The 21,162-nt window shown below is 35.6% G+C and overlaps 1 protein-coding gene across 10 annotated transcripts in view; it reads right to left on the bottom strand.

Moving 5' to 3' along the window:
* The window catches only part of CFAP96 (cilia and flagella associated protein 96), a 30,894-nt gene extending 9,765 nt beyond the window's left edge, over nt 1-21,129 (bottom strand). The window contains exons 1-6 of one of the 10 annotated variants that reach the window (XM_081046072.1): nt 21,056-21,129; nt 18,991-19,139; nt 17,265-17,484; nt 14,617-14,754; nt 14,457-14,532; nt 3,819-3,998 (exon numbers count right to left, since the gene is read on the bottom strand). In XM_081046072.1, coding sequence (XP_080902198.1) covers nt 3,819-3,998; nt 14,457-14,532; nt 14,617-14,754; nt 17,265-17,484; nt 18,991-19,090 — 714 coding nt within the window. In that variant the 5' untranslated portion in view covers nt 19,091-19,139; nt 21,056-21,129. Of the gene's footprint in view, nt 1-3,818; nt 3,999-14,456; nt 14,533-14,616; nt 14,755-17,264; nt 17,485-18,990; nt 19,365-20,040; nt 20,244-20,741; nt 20,924-21,055 lie in introns of those variants that run through there. The other 9 variants (XM_081046068.1, XM_081046071.1, XM_081046070.1 and 6 more) reach the window with 9 other exon arrangements.
* Nucleotides 21,130-21,162: the final 33 nt, after the last annotated feature.

Raw genomic sequence — 21,162 nt, 5'->3', positions numbered from 1 at the left:
AAAAATTAATGCAACAAAGAGTTGGTTCTTTGAAAAGATTAATAAGGTTGACGAACCCTTAGTGCTAAACTCACTAAGATAAAAAAGGACACCAATAAACAAAATCAGAAATGAAAACGGGGAAGTTATCACAGACACCACAGAAATACAAAGGATCATCCGAGAATACTATGAAGGACTATATGCCACCAAATTCAATAACCTAGAAGAAATGGACAAGTTCTTAGAAACATATAGCCTTCCTAGGCTGAATCACAAAGAACTGGAAAATCTAAGTAAACCGATCAATAGTAAGGAAATTGAATCAGTCATCCAAAACCTTCCCAAAAGCAAAAGTCCAGAACGAGATGGCTTCACCAGTGAATTCTACCAAACATTCAAAGAGAATCTAATACCTGTCCTAGTCAAACTCTTCCAAAAAACCTGAAGAAGAGACAATACTCCCTAACTCATTTTATGAGGCCAACATTACCCTGATACCAATACCTGGTAAGGATAACACAAAAGAAGAAAATTACAGACCAATATCTCTGATGAATACAGATGCAAAAATCCTAAACAAAATTCTAGCAAATCAAATACAACAATGCATTTAAAAGATTATACGTCACGACCAAGTGGGGTTCATCCCAGGGGCACAAGAGATTCAATATACATATAGCAATCAATATGATACACCACATAACCAAAATAAAGGACAAAACTCATATGATTATATCAATAGATACAGAAAAAGCATTTGACAAGATACAACATCCATTTATGATAAAACACTTAGTAAAATGTATAGGAGGAAAATAACCTTAACATAATAAAGGCCATATATGACAAAACCTCAGCTAATATAATAATTAATGGTGAAAAACTGAAGCCCTTTGCTCTACGTTCAGGAACACAACAGGGCTGTCCCCTATGACCTCTGCTTTTCAACATAGTGTTGGAAGTCCTAGCCAGAGCAATCAGGCAAGAGAAAGAAATAAAAGGCATCCAAATTAGGAATGAAGAAGTTAAATTGTCACTTTTTGCAAATGATTCTTTATATAGAAAACCCTAAAGACTCCACCAAACAGCTATTAGAAACAATAAATGAATACAGTAAAGTTGCTGGGTATAAAATCAATGTACAAAAATCCATTGCATGACTATATACTAACAACAAAATTTCAGAAAAAGAAATTTAAAAAATAATTCCTTTTACAATTGCAACAAAAAGAATAAAATATCTAGGAATAAAGTTAACAAAGGATGTGAAGGACCTTTACACTGAGAACTATAAGACATTATTTAAAAAAATAGTAGATACAAAGAATGGAAAGATATTCCATGTTCATGAGTTGGAAGAATCAACATAGTTAAAATGGCCATATTACCCAAAGCAATATACAGATTTAATACAATCCCAATGGCATTTTTTTCAATAAATAGAACAAAAAGTCATCAGATTTGTAAAGAATCACTAAAGATCCCAAATTGCCAAGGCAATCTTACAAAAAAGAAACGAGGCTAGGGGTATCACACTCTCTGACTTCAATTTGTGCCACAAAGCAACAATAATCAAAACAGCATGGTATTGGCAGAAAAACAGACACACAGACCAATGGAATAGAAGTGGAAACCCAGAAATAAACCCACATGTACATGGGCAGATAATTTTTAACAAAGAAGCCAAAAACATACAATGGACAAAAGAAAACCTTTTCAATAAATGGTACTGAGAAATTGGAAAGCCACATGCAAAAGAATGAAACTAAACTAGATTTGTCACCATGCACCAAAATTAACTCAAAATGGATTAAAGACCTAAACATAGGTAAATAAATTGCATAGAAGAAAATACAGGTACTAAACTTATGGACCTTGGGCTTACGAGAGGATTTTATGAATTTGACCTCAAAGGCAAGCAAAGTAAAAGCAAAAATAAACAAATGGGACTATACCAAACTAAAAAGTTTATGCACAGCAAAAGTAACCATCAACAAAACAAAGAGGAAACCAACTGAATGGCAAAAGGTATTTGGAAACAACACCTTCAATAAGGAGCTAATATCTAATATATGTATCAACAGAAAGAATTTGTATCAACTCAACAACAAAAAAACAATCCAATTAAAAAATGGTCAGAGGACCTGAACAGACGCTTCTCCCAAGAAGACATACAAACAGCCAACAGAGATACGAAAAAATGTTCAACTTCACTAGCTATTAGGGAAATGCAAATCAAAACCACAATGAGATACCACCTCACACCTGTTACAATGGCTGTCATCAACAAGACAAGTAATAACAAGTGTTGGAGAGGCTGTGGAGAAAAAGGAACCCTCATACACTGCTGGTGGGAATGCAGATTGGTGCAGCCACTATGGAAAACAGTATGGAGGTTCCTCAAAAAATTAAAAATAGAATTGCCATATGACCTAGCAATCCTTCTTCTAGGTATTTGCCAAAAAAATCTGAAAAGATTTATCCATAAAGATATTTGTACCTCTATGTTCACTGCAGCATTATTTACACTGGCCAAGACATGGAAACAACCAAAGTGTCCTTCAATAAATGACTGGACAGAAAAGATGTGGTACATATATACAACGCAATATTACTCGGCCATAATAAAAGATGAAATACTGCCATTTGGGATAACATGGATGGATCTCAAGATTATCATGCTAAGCATAATAAGTCAGACACAAAAAGTCAAGAACCATATGACTTCACTCACGTGTGAGATATAAAACTGAAAGCAAGAAAGGAATAAGACAAACAAAAACTCATAGAAACAGATAGCAGTTTAGTGGTTACCAGAGGGTAAGTAGGGAAGGGGCTGGTAAAAGAGGGAAAGGGGGTCAAATATATGGTGATGGAAAGAGAACTGACTCTGGGTGGTGAACATAAAATGCAATATATAGATGATGTATTATAAAGATATACACTTGAAGCCTATATAATTTTACTAACCAATGATACCTCAATAAATTTAATAAACAAAAATTTTAAACAATCTTACACAGATTTAAAAAAGAAAGATAAATAATAGATGTTTACTTCGCTCTTCACATTAAAATGTATTTCAGATAAAGACTGAAAAGCAAAAGGATTAGATTAATAGAACTCAAGAATGTATATTTTTCTAATATTGGTGGTAAAATTATGACATCATAAAACAGCATAAAGGACTGATAAATTTGACTGCATCAAATTACTAAATTTCTGACTAGCATGAAATACTACAACCAAATCAAACATTCAGCAGACTAAAAAACATATATGTATTTTTTTCAACTCAAATGACAAAAGAACAATATCCTTAACATACGAAAAGATGTTAAAAATCAATTTGAAGAAGACAAACATCCTAATATAAAATCTACAGGGAAAATAAACAGGCAATTCACAGAAGAAAAAACAGAGTACTAAGGTTTATAAACTATAAGAAGCATTTTTACTTTTATTCACAGTTGTAAAGTTCAGCAGAATGAGACAGCTCATTTTAATAATTTCAAAAACTAAATGATGGTCTGGCTTTTTATGGTTTTGAGAAAAACTGTACCTAATATCCAGAGAGGCAATTAGAAAATACATTGTAAATTCAAATATATTTGAACTGATTAATAATCATTTCATTATAAGAGCTTCATTACTCCCTACACTCGCCATACTTTGTGAGTTTTCATAATTTTGTAAAAAAGTATTTCACAATTCTTGGTGTGAATACAAACAAAAGTTTATTACTTAATATGGGCAATAAAATAATTTGACAGCAAGAGGCACCATTTCTTTAAAATGCTTAAAATTATTTTCATTTTTGAAAATTTTTAACTTACCTTTTTACCAGGAGAAGAGGGCTTAAAGGGGCTTGCGAGTATGTCTTTCTTCTCTGCTTTTTTAATTGGTGGTAAAGTTTTCTCAAACAGATAAGGATTGGTATCAAAATATGCCCTTGGGTAAAGATTTAACTTGAAAGGTGCCCCTTTAAGTAATCTTTGGTGTTTTTCATTCTCTTTCTGTAAATTAAAGAATTTGAAATTGGGTAGCATAAATTACTCAAATTGATAGTAATGCAGAAATTGAATCTTCTTTTAATTTTAATATAAGCATGTAGATTTTTTAACATATACTGCTAAGTTCACATTTTCTTAAACATTCTTTTTTTATGTTCTGTTTTTATGATACAAAAGATACGCCTACTTATCAACAAGCACAACTATGATTCTTCATATTGGATATATATTTATTTGAAGTATAGAGATCTATTTATTACCTGAACAAATTATATTAACTATCTGGGTGATATGACGTAGTAAAAAAAAGATGGTCTTTAGTTCAAACTCTAACTCCTTCCTGCTTTTTAGAATTTCTCAGGGACTCTGGAACCTTTTCGTGTCAAATTTTCTTCAACTGTAAATAAGAATAATATTCACACACACCCATGCTGTGGTAAAGATTAAATGAGGTTATGTATATAAAGTACCTGGTGTACGATAGGCCTTCAATAAATGTCAGTTTTTACTTCTAAGAATGAGGAATTCTTACTTTTTACATTATAACATTTTTATATTGCAATATTATTAGCGACCCAGCACTTAAGCAAAATGGGTCATTTTTTCCCTCCCAAATTGCAATATTCTCCATAGGACAATACAAAGTATGAAAATGATTGTTAATAAAATACAAAAAACATTTTCATGTTATGAAATATAGATTCCAAAAGACAACTATAAAGTGAATACTGATACTTTTTCACTTTTTTGAAATATAAAATCTGGTATTTCATCATTCAACAGAAACTGAAAACACTTGGTAAATGAAATCCAAAATAGATAATCCAGGGAAGACAAATTTTCATTTTTAAGAACACTGCTGAAACACTTTCAGAATTTTTCATTCTTTTTGGATTTTTTTCTTGCTTTTGCTTGTCTTTCTTTCTCCAACCTACAGGAATTTCACCCCGTCTTGGTGATCCACCTCTCTCACACCACAGTGGTACTGACAACCATTCCATTTATTTTGGGGGGCAATGTTTCTCAAATTTTAGTTTTCATGAATCACATCATAGTTACTTAAATTACAAATTACCAAGCTCTTCCCTCAGAGATTTCTGATCCTAGTGGTCTGCTGTATGGCCCATTGATCTGCAGTTTTAACAGTTACCCCAGGTGATTCTGATACAGGTTATTGTAAGGCAACACTTTAAGGAGCACCTTTTTCTAGAATATTGTAATTGTTTTACCAACCCCCGCCCTAGAATATTCAGTTGAGTATTAATCAGCACATATATGGGAGGAAACTGCTCAAAGCCAAGAAAAAAACGATTTAAAAAGATGAGAGGTAAAAATGTCCAGCTCTCAAACAGAGCTAGGATGGGTGCTGGTTCCACCACCTGTGCTAGAAAACATGATTCCCATGATGTAAAACACACAGGATGGCATTAACAGCATATTGGACATTGCCGAAGAATGGACTAGTGGCTTTGAAAGCATAGCAAAAGAAACTATTCAAAATTAAATAGAGAAAGAAAAAATAGAATTAAAAAAAGTAAACAAAGCATTGCTAAATTGTAGGATACTTTCAAGAGACCTAATGCACATGTAATTGAAGACCCTGAAGTAGAGGAGAAAGAGGAACAGAAAAAAAGATCTGCAGGAATATCAGCTCAAAATATTCCAAATGTAGTGAAAACAAAAACATACAGATCAAAGAAGCTCAATAAATCCCAAGCACAAGAAGCATGAGTAAAACACCAAGGCACATCATAATCAAAATGCTCAAATGAGTGATAAATAAAATCTTAAATGTTGCCAGAGGAAAAAAGATGTACACACAGAAAAACAAAAATAAGCATGACAGCAGATTTCTTGTCAGAAACAATTCAAGCAAGAATACAGTGGAATACTAGCTGAACCGAAGCCTTATAACTAAGGACATCCAGAAGAATCCGCCTCCAGACTGGTAGGAGGGGCAGAGACAAGGAATGAACTGGTCACACACCCATGTGTGACCAAATCAGGAGGAATATCTTGGCTGCAAAAGTTCCACCCTCACCCCCGGAGAAGTGAGGACTCCCAGTTCCACACCAGGATCCCTACCCCAGGGTTCCAGTGCTGGGGAGAGAAATCCCCATAATTTCTGGCTGTGAAAACCAGTGGACATTGTGGCTGAGTGAGACAAGGTGGGCAGCAGTACCGGTCGCTCCCCTTAAAGGGCCTGCACACAAACTTACTCACTGATGGACTCACTCACTCTGGGTCCAGTGCTGGGGCAGCAGCTCAAAAGTCACCAGGGACATATAGGGAGCAACAGAGTTGTCTGGCTTCTGAGTGAGAGCCGGAGGGGCAGCTCTGTTTGGGTATGTGCCACTTTGTTCCTTTGTTGAGTCCTCCCACGTCCCTGCAGGCAGGCACAGATGGCTACCATATCTGAGTCTCCATCAAACTGGATATCACCTTTTGCCCACCACCACCCTGGTGATTGCCTGAGACTACACCCCACCCAACTTTGGGGCACACCCACACCACTTCTAATGGCTTTTCTGTACAAACTGCCTGTCTTGGCTCATAAAAATCTCTGAAAGCTTCACAAAAGCTTTGGCATGCTCCATAACTCTGGCTAAGCAGCCCTAAGCCTGACACTAGCATCAGCTGGTCTCGGTTCGAGCTTCGCCTCTTGTGGCACCTCTAAGCCCAGTATGGGTGATGACCATCTTCAGATTGCTTTGTGACTCAAGCCAGGTGGCCCTGGGCAGATCTATCTAATACATAGAAACAAACACAGGGAGGCAGCTAAAATGGGGAGACAAAGAAACATGTCCCAAATAAAAGAACAGAACAAAGCTCCAGAAAAAAAAATCTAAACAAAATAGAGAAAAGCCATCTACCAGACTCAGAGTTCAAAACACTGGTTAAAAGGATGCTCAATGATCTCAGGGAGAATTTCAACAAAGAAGATAGGGAACATAAAAATGAAGATAGAAAACATAAAAGAAGAACCAGAAATAAAGAATGAAGAAATAAAGAATAACTGAAATGAAGAATACATCAGAGGGAATAAACAGTAGATTAGATGAAGCAGAGAGTCGAATCAGTAATTTAGAAGATAAAGTAGCAGAAAATACCCAATCAGAACATCAAAAAGAAAAAATAACCCAAACAATGAGGATAGTTTAATAGGCCTCTGGGACAACATGAAGCGTACCAACATGCACATGATAGGGGTACGAGAAGAAAAAGAGAATGAGCAAGGAACTGAAAACCTATTTGAAAAACTAATGATGGAAAACTTTCCTAATCTGGCAAAAAATATAGACATACAAGCCCAGGAAGTGCAAAAAGTCCAAAAGAAGATGAAACCAAAAAGGGCCCACATCAAGACACATCATAATTAACATGCCAAAAGTTAAAGTCAAAGAGAGAATCTTAAAACCAGCAAGAGAAACGCAGTTAGTTACCTATAAGAGAGTTCCCATAAGATTGTTAGCTGATTTCTCAACAGAAACTTTGAAGGCCAGAATGGATTGAAACAAAATATGCAAAGTGATGAAAAGTAAGGACCTACAACCAAGATTACTCTACACAGCAAGGCTATCATTTAGAATTGAAGGACAGATAAAGAGCTTCCCAGACAAGAAAAAGCTAAAGGAGGTCATCAAAACCAAACCAGTAATACAAGGAATGTTAGAGGGATCGCTTTAAGATGAAAAAAATCAAAACTACTAATAATAAAATGGCAGTAACTACATATCTATCAACACTTTAAATATAAGTGGATTAAATGCTCCAATCAAAAGACATAGCTTAACTCAATGGATAAGAAAATAAGACCTGTAACATGCTACCTACAAGATACTCACTTCATATCAAACGACACACACTGACTGAAAGTAAAGGGATGGAAAAAGATATTTCACAAAAATGAAAATGGAAAAAAAAAAAATCTGGGGTAGCAATACTTATACCAGACAAAATAGACTTTAAAACAAAGGTGACAACAAGTGACAAAAAAGGACCCCATAATCCCACATCTGGGTATTTACCCGAAGAAACTGAAAACATTAATTCGAAAACACATATGCATCCATATGTTCATTGCAGCATTACTTATAAAAGCCAAGATACGGAGGCAACCTGGGTGTCCCTGAATGGATAAAGAGGTGGTACCTATACACAATGGAATATTACTCAGCCATAACAAAAGAATAAAACCTTGCAATCTGCAACAACATGGATGGACCTACAGGGTACTGTGTTGAGTTGAGTAAGTCAGACAAAGAAAGACAAATGTCATATGATTTCACTTATGAATGGAATCCAAAGAACAAAATAAATAAATGAAACACAAACATACTCATAGATACAGAGAACATTTTGATGGCTGCCAGGTGGCAAGAAGGTTTGGGGGTTAGTGAAAAAGGGAAAAGGATTAAGAACAAATTGGTTGTTACACAGTAGTCACGGGGATGTAGGGTATAGCATAGCAATATTATTGACTATAGGAATACATAGTCACTATTCCTATAGTCAATAACATCATAATAACTATGTATAGTGGCAGGTCACCACTAGATTAGTCAGGGAGATCACTTCTCAAATTATGTAATTGGCTAACGATTATGCTGTACACCTGAAGTTAATATAAAATAAGATTGAATGTCAAATGTAATTGAAAATTTAAAAAGGGAGGGGGAAGGTGAAGGAAAATAAGAGGTTCAAATTTCCAGGTATAAAACAAACAAGTCATGGGGGTGTAATGTATAGCATATGGAATATAGTCAATAATATCATGATAGCGTGGCATAGTCTCAGATGGTTGTTGGACTTAGGGTGATCACTTTCTTAGGTATATAAATGTTGAATAACTATGGTGTATACCTGAAACTAATACAATATTGTATGTTAGTTATATTTTAGTAAAAGGTCTTTTAAAAGAAAGAAATCTCCTATAAGAGTGTAGATCTTAAAAATCTTCATCACAAGGAAAAATAAAATTGTAGCTCTATGTGGTGATGGATGCTAACTCGACTTATCGTGGTAATCCTCGTATACAAAATCGAACAATTATGTTATATACCTGAAACTAATATGATTTTATGTATCAATCGTATCTAAATAAAACAAAAAACAGAAGGAAAAAAAGCAAAAAATAAATAAAGTGATTGATGTGTTTATATACACTCAACCCTATAAGGACATGCTAATACAAACATTTCTATGTATATTTATATGTTTGTATATGTACATATATGCACAATATATTTCATAATATATTATATATGATGTATTATACATGATATATTATGTGTATGATTCAATATGCCCAAATATAAAAGCAAAGGTTATAATGCTTAACATTAAATACAGTGGGAGTGGAGATTCAAGATAGCAAAGTAGAAAAACAATGTGCCTGCTTCCTTCCATGAACACATTAAACTTACAGCTAAATTATAGAACCATCAACCTGGAGAACCATCTTAAGTCTCGCTGAACAGAACTTTTATAACTAAGGATATAAAGAAAAAGCCACGTCAAGACTGGTAGGAGGGGCGGAGATGAGAAACAGGCCCCAAACCATCATATGGCAGTCGGGAATTAGGAGAGATATTTCAGCCACAGAGGTGCCTCCCATAGCAGCAAGGTATCCCAGGCCCACAACAGGCTCTCCCCAGACTGGAGTACTGAGCGCCAGGAAGAGGAGCCCCCACAACATCTGTGAAAAACAGTGGGGATTCTGAACATCCAGGTGAGATGGAAGGCTGCAGGAAACCCAGACATCTTCCTAAACAGCCCGCGCACAGACTCTCTCACTCCCAGGCACTAACCTTGGGCTCCAGCGAAGGGACGGTAACTCGAGGGGGTGTTGGAGTCATAGCGGGGGCAGACTGAGCTATGTGGTTTTAGAGATAGGGTTGGAGGTCAGTCGCCATTTTCCCAGTGCAGCCAGCAGGTGGCCGCCATCTTTTCTGTGTTAAGTCCTCCCCCAAAGGCCAAACCTGAATCTGATTGATCTGATGAGCTCTGCTGCATTGCCATGCTGACTCACTGGGACCCCGCCCTACCCAACTCCCCCAAAGACTAACCACTTTCTCAGGAGCACCCATCCCTGCTCAAATTGCATTCTTTCTTGGAAAACTAACAGAGTCCACAGGACCCAGGGGGACAGCAACTGGTCTCGGTGTGCCCTAAGACTTTTTCTGAGTAGCTCCAGCCTCAGCACTGGTACCAAACCAGAATCTACATTAACCTGGTGACCACAACTCCTCCTCCGGGGTGATTCCCTGAGTCCCTTCCTCACCCAACTTGCATACTGTCTGAGGCTTTAACAGCCGCTAAACCTTACTGAAACTGGCAGGTGGCAACAGGCCTCGGGGTGTCCTGGCTTTTTGCAGAGCTACCCCAGGCCCCGTACTGGTGGTAGCTGTCCTTGGCTCTCAGTGTGGCCTTTCCCACATGCCTCTAAATTTAGCACAGGCAGCAAACAATCATGGGTTGCTTGGTAGCTTCTACCAGGTAGTGCCTCTCCAGTCACAAGCAGTGGGTGACCTGGGTCTGCACCCAATCCCCTCCCAAGAGGCTCCAGGACCAACATACTTGGAGGCTGGCTGAGACCACAGTAGAGCACTGTCCAATTAGCCATACAAGCAGCACATACGAAGGGCAGTCTCAGCAGGCATGAGAGCCTGCTGGGGTGAATCCCACTCAGTGGGGTAAGCCCAACACAGCAGCCTGTAAGCTGTGGATGTGGCCAAACCCCACAGCCAGTCAGCCTAAGAGCCAACCCCACCCACTAATGTGCCAATATCAATCAAGCTTCAACTATATCAGGAGGGCACACGCAATCTACACAAGGGACACTCCTGGAGCACCCAGCACAAGTGACCAGGGAGACTGTGCCAGGACCTCATAGGGCCCCTATGAAATAAGGCCACCCAGCCAAGACTGGTAGACATAGCAGACCTACCTAACACATAGAAACAAACACAGAGAGGCAGCCAAAATGAGGAACTAAAGAAATATATCCCACAGGAAAGAACAGGAGAAAACTCCAGGAAAAAAAAATCTAAACAAAATGGAGGCAAGCAACCTACCAGACACAGAATTCAAAACACTGGTTATAAGCATGCTCAATGCTCTCAGGGAGAACTTCAACAAAGAGATAGGGAACACAAAAATGGAGATAGAAAACATAAAAAAAAGAACCAGTCAGAAACAAAGAATACAGTAACTGAAATGAAGAATACATTAGAGGGAATCACCAGCAGACTAGATGAAGCAGAGGATCAAATCAGCAATTTAGAAGAAAAAAATAAAAATTCCACAAAAATGAGGATAGTTTAAGAGACCTCTGGTACAACATTAAGCGTAACAACATTCGCATCATAGGGGTAACAGAAGGAGAAGAGAGAAAGGAAAGGATTGAGAACCTATTTGAAGAAATAATGACTGAAAACTTTCCTAACCTGGCAAAGGAAATAGACATACAAGTCCAGGAAGTGTAGAGAGTCCCAAACAAGATGAACCAAGACACATCATAATTGGAATGGCAAAGATTAAAGACAAACAGAAAACCTAAAAAGCAGCAAGAGAAAGGCACTAGTAACTTATAAGGGAGTTTCCATAGATTGTTGATTTCTCAACAGGAACTTTGCAAGCCAGAAGGGATTGGCACAAAATATTCAATGTGATGAAAAGCAAGGACCTAACAAACAAGATTACTCTACCCAGCAAGGCTATCATTTAGAATTGAAGGACAGATAAAGAGCTTCTCAGACAAGAAAAAGCTAACCAGTATTACAAGGAATGTTACCACCGAACCAGTATTACAAGGAATGCTGGAAGGACTTCTTTAAAATGGAAAAAAAAAAGACCAAAATTATGAATACGTAGTAATATGGCAATAGTTAGCTACATATCTATCAACAATTACTTTCAATGTGAATTGATTAAATGCTCCAATCAAAACACATAGGAGGGCTGAATGGATAAGAAAAAAAAACCTTACATATGCTGCCTACAAGACAGTCACTTCAGATTGAAAGACACACATAGACAGAGAGTAAAGGGATGGAAAAAGTTATTTTATGAAAATGGAAACAAAAAGAAAACTGGGGTAGCAATACTTATACCAGACAAAATAGACTTTAAAACAAAGGCTATAACAAAGAACAAAGAAGGACCCAGTAACCCCACTTCTGGGTATTTATCCAAAGAAACTCAAAATGCTACTTCGAGGGGATCTGTGCATCCATATGTTCATTGCAGCAAGATATGGAAGCAGCCTAAGTGTCCATCAATGTAAGAATGGATAAAGAAGAGGTTGTACATATATACAATGGAATATTGCTCGGCCAGGGAAGGGAATGGGTTCTTGCCGTCTGCGGTGGCATGCATGGACCTGGAGGGTATTGTGCTGGGTGGAGTGTCAGACAAAGACAGATGCAATGTGATTTCACTTATATGTGGAATTTAAAGAATAAAATAAATAAACAAAACAGAAACTCATAGATATAGAGAACATATTGATGGTTGCCAGATGGGAGGGGCGTTGAGGGTGAGTGGAAAGGGGGAAGGAATTAAGAAGTACAAATTGGTTGTTACACAGTAGTCATGGGGATGCAGGGTATAGCACGAGAAATATAGTCAATAATATTGTAATAACTATATATGGTGTCTGATGAGTACTAGATTTTTTGGAGTGATAGATGGAAAGGGGTTGGGGGGCAAGGTTAAGAAGTAAAAGGATTAAGAAGTATAAATTTGTAGTTACAAAATAATCATGTGGATTATTTTGCATAGGGAATATGGTAATAACTATGTATAGTGCTAAGTGGGTACCAGACTAGTCAGTGGGATCACTTCTTAAATTATATGTGTCTAACGACTGTGCTGTACACCCGAAATTAATATAAAACAATATTGAATGTCAACTGTAATTGAAGAATTTATAAAAGGGGTGCAAGCAGATGAAGAGGAATAAGAGGTTTAAGTTTCCAGGTATAAAACAAGTAAGTCGTAGGGATGTAATGTACAGCATAAGGAATATAGTCAATAATATTGCAATAGGGTGGTACAGTGTCCGATGTACCCTTTGTGTTTTAGATGCTGGACTTATCATGGTGATCACTTCTTTAGTTGTATAAATGTTGAATAACTATTGTGTATACCTGAAAATAATATAATATTGTATGTTTAGCTATATTTTAATAAAAATCTTTTTAAAAAAAATACAGTGAAGTAATCTCTTTAAAATTCAAAAAGAAAAGGCAAGGGTACCTTTTAAAATTATTTTCACAATTTTGAAATCCAGGGATACCAAATTTCTCACTAATGAATAATAAATTCTGAAAATAAGAACAAAAGAACTTCAATGTAAGGAGAAAAATTATCTTATACCCATAAAGTTTAGGATGAAAGGCTACTGAGTCATTGATAAAAATGCTTACATGTATTTATACGTACATTACTTACTATTATCTCTACAGATGAAAAGTAGTTTATATGTAATTTTATATAAATTGAATAATACATAGAAATAGAGAAGCTTAATTTCAAATGACCAAGGTTTCTGCCCAATTCAATAGAATACTCTTCCTGGTTTAGAAACGCCCATTTGCCAAATTGCCCACTATTCTATCTCACTGCCCCACTGCCATTTAAAGCATTAACAACAAAATTATTGAAAATTGTATGCCTGAAAAAACAAAAAATATAAAAACATTAAATTGTTGTCATTTAATTTCTGTTGCTCAATGTCCAAACAAACTTGACTTGTCATTACTACTAGCTTTAATTTATGCTGACATTGTTAAATTATGTTGATATTGTTCCAAAATGTATAAGAGTTCCTATTTATTCACATGTAGGCATTCTCCACATAAGTGAATGTTTCATATTGTATAAAATGAGTGTAAGAGGAACATGCTACTACATTTCAGTTTTTATTTCTGCCATTTAATGAAGTGAGTAATTTTCTCCTATCCATTCTCTTCTGTAGGTATTACATCCATTCTCCACCTCTACTTTTTTACTTTTCTCCATCACTCTTCCGTTCCATTCACTCATAATGGCTTGATCAGCCCCAAAGTGCTACTACACTTTTTTAGGCACAAGATATTAGAGTGTGGAGGGAACATGGCTAAGGTTTAAAATATGACTCTTTTACTCAAAATAGAATGGAGTTGATCAGGCCAAGTTAACAGAAGTCTCACAGCTAGTTTAGAGAGATGTAAGATAGATGTGGTAAATTATAGCGGCAGATAAAAGCTCGTCCTGGGAAGAGCTGAGAGGATCTCTACCAAGATGTGGAAATCTAATGTCAAAAATGTAAAACTATCATAATTTACAAACATCAGTCTGCCATTGCCCCAGTAATACAAATACATAAAAGAAAACAAACCATAATTAGATTACAAGCGAATTCTCTAAATCAACTAAATGAGAAAGACTGGAAAAAGTTAAAATGGATTATTTTACCTTATAATTTAGTTTTGCTGCATCGTAGAAATCAGCTGAGTGTGAAAACTGTTTACCTATGGTAACATTTGCATAGCTAAGGAAGGAAAATAAATAATAGTGATTTCAGGGTCCGGAGCTTTTTAATTCAAAACAAATTAAAGTATTAAATATATCTTACCCATATCCAGTTCCTTTCTTTCCTGGGTTTGTGTATAAATTCTTTCCAGGTGCCTCATATTTTTCTCTGGGTTTTGACTGCACACTGAAGAATGGGACTGGACCACCTATTGTTCCATAGTAGCTTCCTAATCCACATCTTAAATACAGTTAAAAACAACAAAAAACAGAACCGATTAAAATGGCCAACTTTGCATTATATACATTTTACTACAATATAAAAAATGATTGAATAAGGAGCAAAATATATGCAATGGAATTGACCTGTATAACTTTGATAAGAAAAAAAGCAATTTGTGTTAGTTTTAAGTCCAATTTTCCTCATTTTTCAGACAGATGTTTTTAATTTTTATGCTTATTATAAATGTTTAAATAAAATTTCATAATATCTAGTAAGTAGGTTTCCATTAATTCAGTTAACTATAATAATAAATAGACCCTTTGTGTTTTTAGATGAATTTCTTGGTACTTTATGGAAAGTTAACTAATAAATGGCTGATTACTTCTGACCAGTTTCTAACTAGAAACCACACTTTCAAAACATACTCATAAGTATTGTTTCCACTGCTAAAGGCCAACTGAGTCTCATAGAATTTTGCTGATTTTCTTCTTTTTGGTTTATATTTATTACTTTATTATAGATAAAAATTAACCAAATATTTTTTTCTTCAATTTTAATTTTAAATCTCTGAGCCCACATAACACATTTAATGAAACCATTTAGCATCTAGCACTTAATTTTCACAAATATTTTCTTTAAATTTTTCACAATAAAAAGGATAACTAATGTTAGTAACAGTCATAGTCTCTGATTTGCAAGTTATCAATGAAGCTAACAAGCTTTAATAATCAGAAAATGGTCTCCAAGACAAATGAAACCGTATTATTATCAAGACCTGACACTGTTTATACATTTAAATTAAAAATTTCAAAAACTAGAAAGATATCAATATTGATTACTTATTATCTCTGGCCTACAAATAAAGGTTCCATTGGGAGAAGACATTCACTTTCATTAATTACTATTTACAAATACATGTAATAAAATTCTAAAATGCAATAAAGAAATAAAGCAATGACATCACAGAGAAAAGAACAACTATGCACAGGAATAATCTAAGTAGCATGTGATTCAATGCAAGCATTAAATATCAATACATTTAAAATTTATTAAATGCCTATGGTTCCATAATTTTGTGTTGAATAAGTACCAGTATAAAGGCTTCTTATTCATACCACCAATCACTCTTTTTGGAAACACTTTCTGTATATCCCTAAATTACAAATGTTTTTCACATATTTGTGAGCTTTAAAAAGAAAGGAAAACAATAGTTTAACTACAAAACAATATTTCTTGGCTGACAAATGAATATAAGTATATTATAATCTAATGTACACCAGAAGCTAAACATTAATGAATGCCAACTATAATTTTATATATATATAATGTGATGGCTCAGTGCGAGGTCGGAGGGATAGTGGTTGGGGGGAGGGAGGTTCACAGAGTGAGGGATATAAATGATGAACGTCTAAGTATTACCTTGTCTTGTACTAATAAATTTTACTGAATATTGCTGAATAATATTACTGAAACTAATAATTTTTTTAAAAAAAGCAAAAGAGAAAAAAAAAATAATAATCTAATGTATCACAGCAGCAATTCCCAATTATTACCACAATAAGTTGTAGCTCATGGGGCGAGAGCACTGAAAAATAGGAAAAAGTTAAAGGGAAAAATACACACATTACATGTAAAAAAAATAAAGTAGTGACCCAAAAATTATATCTAAGAAGAAACTGAAGAATCCTCTGAAAAAAGTAATAATATTAAAAATAAATAACTGAAACCTATCCAAAATGTAAAAAGGTCAGAAAAGACTCAACTATAATGACAGAGAAGAGATTCCCCACTCTTAATAAAAACAATAATTTTGAGAAGATTGAAGCTTTACTAAACTCAAGCAAATACCACAAATAAGCACAAAATTAGCCTTCAACCAGTCCTCATCCACCATAAATTCTAAATTGAGAGAGTGACATTATTCAGTGTAAGTTAACGTCATATTATAAAGCTTAGTTATAAAATATGATATAATATAAGCTATATGGTTTTATTTGTTTAATGATTAAAAGTTAAGAAAAAATGAATCTTCACATTGACAGCTATCACTCTTAAAATACTGTTAATGATTTTTAAATAATGTATCTTTGATAAATTATCTTCTTTATGAAAGAAAGCTTCTTCTAATTTCACTTTTTTTATTAATACTTTGTAAACTTTTTTTTTATGCAGAAAAAAGTCAAGAGTACAGAGATGATGACCCAAGGCAATTTTTTCCCTCACCTGGCTATTGCCAGGCTTTTGGTCAAATTTATTTTCATTATTTAGTTGGCCTTTATTATATAAACTACTAGAGAACAGTGATATAGATAATCCAAAATTTAATGTGATATAAAAACATCAATTTAATCAAATTTACCTGTCAACCTAAATCATCCAACATAATTATGTCCTCACCTAAGACAAAATAACCTAAGAATCATACTTTAAAAAATGAGTCATACATAAATCTTATGGAAAAACAAACAATTTCGGCTAGAAAGAAAGGTGCAGGAGATGTATTTAGGACTTTTCCCCAAAACACTTACAGCTTTTTATCTCCATTACTAGGGAGGAAGGCTTTGCCTAGATTTTTTTTGGTTTCTTCCATCATATGCCGTCTCCTGACTTGATTCAGACTTACATAGCCTTCACCTTCAAAAATCCTTACAAAATGGGGATCAAAATAACCTGCTTGGAGATCTGACATTTCTTTGGATCCTCCAGGTAGCATCTGTTTATTTTTGCTTGCAGGTTCATTAAAGGGTCCTTTAAAAATAAATTAGGAATATCATAATTTTGAGCTCACCAGTAATTAAAGAATATGAACAATAACTTAGAAAAGCTTTCAAGATGTAATTTGGGCCAATGAGTTTTAAGACCTAAAAGACTTTCAACATGTTCACTGAAAGCTCTATGTTAAAGGCTATGTTGACAATAAAACCTAAGAGGTTTTCGTTAAAACATTTTAATAATTAGATTAAGGTCCTGGTTATAGACACTGAATTTCAGAGCTGGAAGAGACCTTAAAAGTTATCTAATCTAATGCTTCCCATCTACATACTGGGAAACACTGCTTATGTGAGATGTCAGTGAGAGAGAGAGAGAGAGAGAGAGAGATTAGGTTCCATATTCAGACTGAAGTAATTCTCCTCCTGGATATATACTCGATACATGAGTGCATATACCGACTAAGGGATATAAACAAGACTGCAACTTCATTCATTATTATCATAAACAAGAAACAGCTCAAATGTCTATCAACAGAACATAAATAAATTGTAGTATATTTACACAATGAAATACTAGCAGCCCTGTAATTTTAAAAGGCTGTTTGTATGAATATTTAGACTTCTTTTATAATTTAGATCTAGGTAAGCTCAATTTGGGAAGTCCTTCGGTAATGTGAAAATTTTTTTGCAGTGCGAACAATCCTTAAATCAACTGGTTATGTAAATGTGAATTTGAACCATTGATTTTTTTAACTTAAATTTTTGAAAAGAAATGTATTCACATGGTTCCAAATTCAACAGTATAAATATTTTTACAATAAATCTTCCTCCCACATTTGGCCACTCAGTTCCTCTCCCACAGGCATCATGACATTAATTTTGTTTTCCAGAGAATGTTTGCGCATGTTCCAATAAATATCGTCATACATACTCTTCTCTATTTTTAATGTTTAGAATACTATATACACTATTCTGCACCTTGATTTTTAAATTTAATAACATATCTTGGAGATGTTTCATATCAGTATATTCTTTCTTATTACTGCATAGAAGTCATTGAATAGCCAAAAATGTAAATGAGACATTTAAAATGTTTATTTACTTTAGTTTAGGTCATTATTTATGGCTCTTCTAACACTCCCTCAGCTATTCATTTAGCATTTCATTTTTCGAGAAAGGATCATGGATGGCATTTTTGGATGCAAATATAAATGCTATTTGTATAGTAGAGTGTTCCATCTAAGGGAAAAAAAGGCAAAAACAAAATATTCTGGGAGAAAACTGCCATGAACCCTTGGAAAGAAATGAAATTACCTATAAGGAGAGTACATGAAGGTAGGTTAATGCAATAAAATGAGCTTCCTGCTCTTATAAAATTAAATTCTCTCTTAACTCTATTGAAATTTCACAAGTTTATTCCACTTTAGAACTAATGCTTTAAAATTTGAACCACTAAAAATATAACTTAACTTAAATATCAAATCCAAATTTTCATATAGAAAACGTCCAACATCAGGCTGTAAAGAAAACCAAATATACTTACGATTAAATTGTGACACATATTTATCACCAACAGTGATATATCCCATCTCACTGAAGAGGCCAATCCTCTCCATATCAGTTTTCCCTCCTTCTGCAGGCATGGTTGCTTCTTGTGGTGGTGTTATCTATATTGGTAACTTCAAAAGGTTCCTTAGGAAAACGGTGATTATTAAATTTGTCCAAATTACTTTCAGTCTGAAAGTTAACATTCACTATAAAAAAATAGTCCCAAACTATGTGGGGAAAGAATTGACTTTGTCTGAAGAAGAATAATGGAATTCCAAATTATCAACATGAACCCTCTCCTTGACTTTCCAGGTGAAATATCCACAAATTATGAAATGTGTATGACAGCATTGTTGCATTGCAATTCATCTGTAGTAAATGACAAAATTATTACTGTATAGTATGGTATAAACACTGTGTAAACAACATCCTTCTTTTGAGTTCAAGTTAGATTTAAAAATAATAATTACATAAGGCAGCCATTTTCAGTTTAGATCCCACGATTTAAACATACCATTTTGTCCCTCATATTGAAAACTATAACTTAGCTTTTCAGAATGCACCATACATATAGGTATCACCCTATAGTTCTTGAGATTTTTTCAAGTTTAATGGCAGGAGAGGGCAATTGCCTAAGCAAGATTAAAAAGAACAACAAAACAAACAAAAATCCACCATGAATTCAAAGTATTTGTTAAAGGGTAGACAGTAACTGTGAGTTTTCTTTTGAAATATCACATTCCATTAAACAAGCAACTGTTTAGATCTTTTTTTAATTGAACATGTTCTAAGATGGAGAACCAAAGTGCTGAGAATACTTGCCTACATTTCATCACATTTTTCAAACAGCAACTAGATCTAGGCCCTGGGGGTACATTAGTGAATAGATCAAACATTGGGTTTATGTCTTGAATCTATCGCCATGTCCCTCCTCTTCCCTCCCGCTTCCTCGGTACCAGGCTTCCATTTGTCCTTTTTAAGTTCTCAGGTCAGGCTCTTTCCAGCCACAGGACCATGGCACTAACACTTTCGTTCCCCCCATTACCACTGAGCCTTCGTATTCAGCTCATTCATCACTTCTTTCATTCCGTTCGTCATAACTGCATGTTGCTTCTCTTTCGAAGCCGTCTCGCCATGGTTATCTAATGGGTTTATCATTTTACATCCACCAAGTAGGGATCCTTTAATTAACAGCTGTTTACCCCACACTAAACTCGTGGCTCCACAAAAGCAGGACCCGTGGTATGCGTTTGGTTCTTATCGCACGGTATTCCAAGTGTCTACGCAGTGCCTGGCACACAACAACGCGAGCCACAGAGAGAGGCAAGGAGTGAAGCCAGGCGATAAGTTCTTGCCTTGAATTTTTTCATTACTTAACTCTTCTTGAGCACAATTTACAAAATCATTCACTCATTTATTTAGCAGAGACTTTGCAAATCCCTCTTCTGGGTAAGGCTCGCGGGTAGGAGGGAGGTATGAAAACTGAGGTTTTAAAATACAGCGATGCTGCCCCCAGAGAGCTTACACTCTAGTAGACAAGAACATAATAATTAAGTGGAAGTGGAATATGGCAAGTTCCCTTCGAAAGGGATGGATAAAGTGCCGTGGATGGTGCGCGCGAGAGGCAGAAAACTTCTGGCTGAGGTGCGATGTGAGCGAAAAGATTTCCCATTAGGGAAACAGAAGCTCGGAGGAGGTAGGTATCTAAAGGGCAACAAGTGGCGGCTACGAGGACCAAGTCGTCACCTCTCGGAGGGGGACCCAATCCGACAACCGAAGTCAGACCTTCTCAGCTCCAGTCCAGATTAGCTCAGCTGCAGGAGCGACGAGGGTGCGCGTCACCCTCGCGAAAGCGCTTGATGCGCGGGACCTCGCCGAGCAGAGCCACCGCACCATCTGAACACTGTTAGTGTTTACTGTGGCGCATTGCCTGGGGTACGGGAGAACCCATTCCAAGTACGCTACGGGAGGACTTGCGGAGAGTTAGAATCCGTATGTGGAACACGCAAAAAGACTCACGAGTGATTTAGGATACCAATATCTCAACCAATAGAATTTACCGAAAATAATTTTTCAGCTTCCCACCCATTATCCATCCGCGAGGAGATGCAGTGTGGTATGCCCCAAGACGTACACTGCCGGGCATGCTGGGAGTTGTAGTCAGCCC

Source organism: Rhinolophus hipposideros, assembly GCF_964194185.1.
Source record: "Rhinolophus hipposideros genome assembly, chromosome: 4".
In the NCBI taxonomy this organism is placed as follows: domain Eukaryota; kingdom Metazoa; phylum Chordata; class Mammalia; order Chiroptera; family Rhinolophidae; genus Rhinolophus; species Rhinolophus hipposideros.
This window is presented reverse-complemented; position numbering and strand designations above follow the sequence as displayed.